General features: G+C 28.1%; 2 protein-coding genes across 2 annotated transcripts in view; one reads left to right on the forward strand and one right to left on the reverse strand.

Annotated features, from left to right (window-relative positions):
* Positions 1-3,720: 3,720 nt before the first annotated feature.
* On the reverse strand, positions 3,721-6,174 carry LOC108688271. Its single transcript, XM_018194455.1, has 2 exons — positions 4,379-6,174; positions 3,721-3,960 (listed from the first exon to the last, which is right to left on the reverse strand). Exons 1-2 carry the CDS (start codon positions 6,164-6,166, stop codon positions 3,721-3,723), a joined length of 2,028 nt encoding a protein of 675 aa, XP_018049944.1. The 5' UTR covers positions 6,167-6,174.
* A 1,269-nt stretch (positions 6,175-7,443) lies between these two features.
* LOC108688280 (vacuolar protein sorting-associated protein 51 homolog) overlaps positions 7,444-7,948 on the forward strand; it is a 6,000-nt gene continuing 5,495 nt past the window's right edge. The window contains exon 1 of the mRNA XM_018194465.1: positions 7,444-7,520. The gene's annotated coding sequence lies outside the window, so the exon portion shown is untranslated. The remainder of the gene's footprint in view (positions 7,521-7,948) is intronic.

The following is a 7,948-nucleotide window of genomic DNA, read 5'->3' on the forward strand; positions in this document are numbered from 1 at the left end:
TATGTTAAATAATATTGTTAACAAATAAATAAATTATAATATATATTTGAATTATTCTTAAATTATTATATATCGATGTTTTTGTTATATCCATATCCATAAAAAACAGGTACTGATTGAATTTATATATAAACTTTATTTAAGAATATTTCCTTCAGAGAAAATAATTCAGGCCTTTTTTAATTATTTTTTTATTAAAGAACAGTTCTGTGCAATTAGTAGTGTTTCTGCACAAACATAGTTTAATTAATAAAAATTAAATAGGAATTAATTTGTCAAACCTTTTTCACTTAACATAAATTTTATTTGTAATGACATTGTTACAATTATTAATATTTTTAACGCCTTATATATAAATACATAGCAAAAATTTTCTTCGACTACGAACATATATGTATCGGGAGTGACCATTTCTCTTCTTTATAAATGACAATTTTTATAACAATGTGTTGTAGAGAAGAAAAAAATTTTGAAAATATATTAATGATTAATATACAGTGCTGTATCTGGCATTTATATAATTTTTTTTAAGATCTATGTTTATTTTATTTGGCAGAGAAACTGTGTTTAGATACTCAAAAGCTATCTTTAATTATAGCTATCTTTTTCAATTAATCGTTAATTATTTTCAACAAATTGAGAAATGATCATCATTTAGGCTAGAATCAGACTATGCATTGAAAATTTAGATTAAAAATTGAAATTTTACCAATGAAGACAAAGAAATTTTAGTTTCTTTTGTTCCGATTGATCAAACATCTTTCAATCTTTAATCTCATTCTTCAATGTGTAGTCTGATTCCGGCCTTACAAATAATTTGCTTGTGATATCCATCTCTATTAAAAATAAAGGCAGTTTCAAAAAAATGTTCATAATATTTACGATACCATTAAATATATTATCATAAATCAATACAGAATACATTATCTAAGAGGAATCAAAATGTTACAAGTAAACCACAAAATACGAAAATTATCATTATCTTACAATTACAAGGAAAAATAAAAATATACACAATACTTATTTTTCCTTTGTAGCACAGTTTCTTTGTCAAATGCCATTTTTACACTATGAAATGAGAGCGTCTATAAGTATGTAAATATTATATGTGTATGTATAGATTGGCGTACGAAATGTCATACTATTTAATTATTTTATTAAAACTGTATTTGCAAAGTATCGGGTTTTTTAATGTAGACAAATTCCGTTCCACACTTTGTGGAAATTTTGTTAGCTGTAACATCACGAATAGAAATTGGACGGAAGGCGCATATACTAGTTTATAAGATAGCAGATAACGGATTGTTGACAGACTCATGGTGAAATTAGAATTTTGATTCCACTATGTGTTGACTTAAAATGTTGAGCATGAAGTAAAAGTTGTATTATTTTTTGCAACAAAGGATGTGGCGAAGACAATTCCATTCACATCATGCAATTGTGTTGTAACTAATTGTGTGTTAACTGAAGATTTGTGTCGAAAAAAAGTCAAATACAAAAGCTCTCCAAGTTATAAGGTAAAACATCAGTTATATTAAATATTATCTATTAGAGACAATTTTGCTAATTAATTCTATACCAATTCTATCTATATCAATTTTGTTAAAAACAAATATGCTATATATAAAGCAAATGGTATAACATTTTATGCGCCATCTTACACACACACACACACGCGCGCGCACATACACACACACACACACGCGCGCACACACACATACACGCGCGCGCACGCACACATGCACACGCACGCACACATTGTTAATATAGAATACGTAGTTAATTATAATTATGGTACGTTTTTATGCACTAACTAGTCTATTCGTAAATTAATTGTTTTTCTTTCTAATTGGATTCGGATATTAAACTTATTACACTTTTATCGATATAATTAAATAGAGCCAGAACTAGTATGCGCTGAGGAGACGCATTTTTTTTTGCCTCGAGAGTGACTCGGGTATCATGTCTAGTCCCGACTCTCTAAAAGAGTTCTTCAAATCGATAGCAAAAATAGTGAATTACTAATTTATGTAATTTTTGTAAAAGAAAGATAGTCACAGAGTGACTTTTAGAAAAATATTTTAAATCTAAAAACTTAGTTTATGTACTCTTAATAATATTAATTAATGTATTAAGGACCAATTTCCATGAGTTAAAAATGTATTAACGACTCATAAATCTCACTATTTTAAATATTGGATTCAATTAATTTTCGTACAAGAAAAAAATAAATTATGACTTTTTACATTATGATATTTCGAAAACTATCGGCGCATTATCATTATTATAAATTTCTTTGTCCCACTGTATACAGAATCTTTTTAAGTGTTACATATTCTCCAAACCAGATTAGTTCCTAATCATTACCCTTATACTTGGAAATTTAATTTCCATTCAGCTTTTACCTCTGTTCTAATAATAAAAAGGCGTCATTTTCAAATTAATTGTATAATTTTTTGCAAAGTTACATAAAGAAAAATGTTAAATTATGTCCATTTTTCGGCTAAAACGGAAAAGTTTCAAGATGTACAAATTATATATATATCGAATTAAATGGCTACTTAGCAGATTCGAATGATATATCTATCGCTTATCTTGGGGAAACATCACGGAAGAATCATGGGAAGTTCGCTTTCCAAATTCTTCGATTTAGACTATTTAAAAAAATGATTATATAGAATTTTCTCAATAAATGTTACACATTTTTTCAGGACATATGGATAGGATTAACACATACTGGAGGTATTAAAATTATTAAAAAAAGACAATGATGATGCTTTTCATATTTTATTAGGGCTGCGTTCCACTTGACACTCATAACGCTTGCGACTATCATTTGTTCTTAGTTTTTATAAATAACAGAGATGAAATGATTCCACAAGCATTAAAGCATCTAGTAATTCGTCTGCGTATTCTATTTCTACTACGCCTTCGGTATACGTATAGAAATTATAACAAAATAGTGCCACAGTAAATACAGTACTTATCTTATTGCGTTATATAATTATGGCGTCAAATTGTACATCGCGGAATTTCTCTTCTCAAAAAGAAGCGTTCATATATTTAAATAATAAGATAATGAAATATAGTTTAATATGTGCATATATAATTTGTACATTTCAGAACTTTTTCATTTTGGCCGAAGAATGACTCTAACTTAACATCTTCCTTTGTATATATTTTTGTTATTAATTCGAAGCTTTGTGTGATGTTATATGTAAATCATTGGTAAAACGATATTGTGAAATAATAATATTGCTATTAACTTTAATGCTTAAATTATACTCTTGCCATAAATATTAAAAAGTTTTGCATATATATATTATGGGCTATTTAATTAAAACCGGCAATTAAATCATAGGAATTTAACAAATTATTATTAAACATATTATTATAAAATATAAAATTATTATAATTCTATTTCAATTCTATTTCTTGGATTCTTTATTTCTTTATTTTCAAAACCTATTTTATAGTATTTTTTTCTAACAACTCGCATCGTTCAAATAAATTTTGGAGGAATTCTTGAACGTTATCCAATATAATATAATTGAAGGATTTATTTCATTAAGAAAATATATTAGATAATAATTTTCGAAAAGATACAAATTTCAGCAATATTATTTGAAAATTTCGGCAAACATTATCTAATTAACAAAATTATGAAAAAATTATAAAGAAAATCTTGATTCCAAAATAGTAAATAAAAGATTCGTAATTTCAGAGTTGATCAATTACCATGTTAACAATCGATAATTTCATCATCGCTCTAGCCTGTGTTGGTAATCGATGCATCAGTGGCGTCATTTTTTTGAAGAAATATTTAATCTCACTGTTGATAGGAAACATGGTTCTTTTCATAGTTTTTGAAATTTTCTTTTGTCGTTTTTCCTTCTTACTTGAAATTTTCTTCTTCATTAGTTTTTTTTTCTCTTCTTCGAAATAGTGTTCTTCCTTTATCTGTATTAGCATTAAGAGCAATGTTAATCACATTATTAAAATCACATGGATTATTATTCGTAAATAAAATTACAAATGTAAAACTATTTTTCATTTATTTATCCATTAATTATTAATAATTCAGTTTTGTGTATATATATATATAAACTATTCATCATCATCATATTTTATAACAATTATATATAATTTGTTTAAATTATATATTATGTGTAACTGAATTATGCTATATTTAATTTACAAGTGAAATTCATTCATATAAAAACTTAATTGTTCTAAATTATTGATAACGTTTTAATTACAAAAACTACAATCACGAAATTACAAATAATTATAAATAACTGTTATTTCCAAATACATTTGGAATTGTATATTTGTAATTGTTATTATAACAAATATGAAAATATTTTATTCAACTAACCTGTACTTCACTTTCAACATTCAATAACTTCGAACATTCAATCACTTCTTCCTGTATTTCTATTTCATTAGAATTTAAAGTCTCTTCTACTGGTTCTGAAGACACTTTTAGAAATTCTATTAGATTTTTATCTATATTTTGTTTCTCATTTTCCAATATAACGGAAGTTTGGCCATTATTATTTTCCCAAATTTGTTTATTCGAACTATTTGTTATGTCCTTTATCTTATTTTGCTTCTTCACCTTTGATAATTTTTGCTGTTGTTGCAATCGTTGTGATCGCTGTTGTGGTCGCTGTTGCTGTGATCGCTGTTGTCGTGATCGCTTTTGTGGTCGCTGTTGTAGTTGCTGTTGTGATTGCTGTTGTAGTCGCTGTTGTTCTTGACGCTGTTGTTCTTGTTCTGGCAAGTCTATTTTGATCAGTAATCCCGGAGGAATACTTGATAAACTGTGAACTGGTATTGGAGCACCAAGAGTTGATATATCGCCAGTAAATGGTACTATAATTTTCTTAATGTTTGCCTGATTATTTGCAACATTTGAAGAAATATTATTAATTGTAATCGGCTGTAATTGATCTCCCAACTGAATCTTCCAATTAGTTGCAGATGGAAGAGGTAGTTTTTTAATTATTTGATTGTCCAAATAATTGGGAACAGGTCTAGGAATATTAATGGAAGTTGGTCTTCGGGATTTTCCTCGTTTTTTTGCCAATGGCGCAGGTTTATTGTCGATCTTGGGTTTCTTGCTAGACACTAATGGTCTCTCACGCTTAAGCGCCTTGGAAAGATCTTTGCTATCTTCTCCAAGATCCTGATCATCTTCATTTTGCTCTATAATATTTTCAGATTCAGAAATATCCTTAATTGTGGGTACTGCATCACATGGGCCAATTTTGTGGAAACTTTGGCCAGTCTGAAAATGTTTTGAACAAAGTACAAGTTTGCGTATTTGATTGGGAGACATTTTGAGTATATCTTCCCTGCCCAAGAATTGACACCAGCGCAAACATCGACCTATTTCGTATGCCGGGAATGGATGAAACTTGTAACGTTCAATTTTATTTCTTGGATCGGATCTTGACCGACCACAAGCTGCACAAGCTTGGCTTTCCAATACTGTAATAGGCAGTGGATCTTTTTTGCCCTTACCTGAAGGGCTGAAAAGCTTTGGTTCAGCCTGTAATTCAGTAATAGATTCTGTTTGGTTCTGTAACTCAATAACAGATTCTTTTCTGTTATCTGGATTATGAACATTGGGAATTGCATTTTCTATTAATCTTCCTTTAAATCCTGGCATAAATTGGGAACGATCAAAATGTTTGGAACAGATATAACAGTAAAGGATTTCCTTTCTTGTTAATCTGTAATAGGAATCCACACCAACAAAATCCAACCATTGGAGGCAGCGGAATTCTTCTCCAGGAAAATGGTGAAAAGTTGTTCCGTCGTAATCCTCTGCAGGTGGATCTTTTCGTATTCTTCCACAAAGAATACATGTTATATTATACAAACTCTGTTTAGGATCATAAATCGATGGAACTGCCGTCAAATTTAAACGATCCATATATTCATTAAGAAAATCTTGCGGCTGGAAATGCTTAGAGCAGATCATACGTTGAAGAAGTTGCTTTTTTGAGAGTTTGTATAGATCCTCACGACCACAAAACTCTAGCCAACGACAGCAACGAGTTTCATCATTCACTGGAAAGCCGAAAAACATGTACTCCTCCTCGCGATTGTTGGGGTTCAGGCGTGAACGACCACAGACGACGCAAGGATGTGGCATGATTAGAATATTGCAAGTCTCAAAAGCAAATAAATCTGTATAGTTCAAAATTGCAGTTTTAAGTCTGAAAGATCAAACAATTTTTTAATCTTTCATTCTCAGAATTTTAGCTTGAAAATATGGTTTTTGAATCCTTTTTCTTCATGGTTGAAATAATAGCCCATAGAGGAATTCTCAAATTTTTTCTATCCATAGTTTACAATTAAAAGTATGATTTTCAAAATATCTTAAAAATTTCTTTTTTTATTTAGAGTCAAACAGTGAATTTTTAAATTCTTTTCTCTTTAAAATTGATGTCAAATGACTATCAAATTTTTTTTTTCATAACAATTACAATTGTTCTCAAAACTCAAGTTTTGAGATTTTCAAATTAAAAATCTTTTTTTCATAAGATACAATTGAAATTATAATTTTTAAAGATTTTTTCAAAGGAGAAATTCTTTCTCTTCAAGATTGACAACACAATATTATACAAAATTTAACTTTGAATTTTGAGATAGAACTCTATTTGGAACAGGTCTTCGAAATATGCTATCGTTACACCTGAAAATAATTCAACTTATGTTAAAGATTTATAATAATATTTACAATAAATAAATAAAAGAAAATAGAAACGAATTATGAACACCGATTTTTTTGTATTTTATACCTTTATTAATTATTCTACACTTATTAAAAATTAACCTTTACAGAACAGGAAATCACTACAATGATGTTGAAACAGTATATTTTAAGTCAAGGAATACAATGAATTATAATAAATAATAAACTGATTCAAGGAAAACCTGTAAAGTTTAAAAAATAGACTCTTCTTTCGCTCTCTAAAGGTTAATTGTTCTTTGCTCTTGTTCGTTAGACTCAAAAGAGGTTAAGTAAAGAAAATTTTTAAAACTCTATTAATAAAAGTGATAACAACGAAATAAAACTCAATTTAAAATTGATTATATTATTTCTTTTACAATTTCATAAAACTTGCGATATTTATTTCCATATTTTGCTGTAATTTTAAAATTTGTTTTACTGAAAGACGTACGATGATTTGATCTTACCTCTTAATTAAGCTTTTTTCATATAACGAATAAAACTGAAAGAGAACTTCGAAGTCTGTATTATACTGAAGTTCAAAACATCTGTATTGTTGAAAAGATATTATAAATTTATTTAAGGAGTTTCCCGCACTTGTTGCGCTTTCGTACAACGATGTAGGGTTATGCTTCTTTGCGCAGCATCTGAAGATTGGAAGTAGTAGACTAGTGGAATAATCTAGAGTTAACCTACAAACATTACAATTTGATAGCTGCCAACACTTGTTAATGCATTACCGCAAAATAAAATAAGAAAGTGAAGAATATATGTAAGTATTATATGCATATAAGTAATAAAATTAATATTGTTGCTTGGAAAATAAATATACAGTATAGTAACAAAATATTCATTAAAAAAAATGTGCCATGGCAATAGCAGAGTACAATTGGTTACATATATATATATATATATATATATAGTAATCGATTTATATGATATTATATACCTTTTTTCAAACGCATTAGCCTTTTGAAGAAAAATATCCTAAATGCATTTTTTAAATCCTTTTTGATTCCATTACAATTTTATATTTTAATAAATTTTTATGCAGAGAGATTACAAATAAATTCTTTATGTATGTATTCAATCTCCAATTCAGAGAATCAAGCTTTGTTAGGTTTTATCTAGAATATATTTAAATGCTTCAACGTATTACAAAAAATAGATAACATATCAGAGACTTTAAAAATAATGCCT

This window comes from Atta colombica, unplaced genomic scaffold (assembly GCF_001594045.1).
Source record: "Atta colombica isolate Treedump-2 unplaced genomic scaffold, Acol1.0 scaffold228, whole genome shotgun sequence".
Lineage (NCBI taxonomy): Eukaryota > Metazoa > Arthropoda > Insecta > Hymenoptera > Formicidae > Atta > Atta colombica.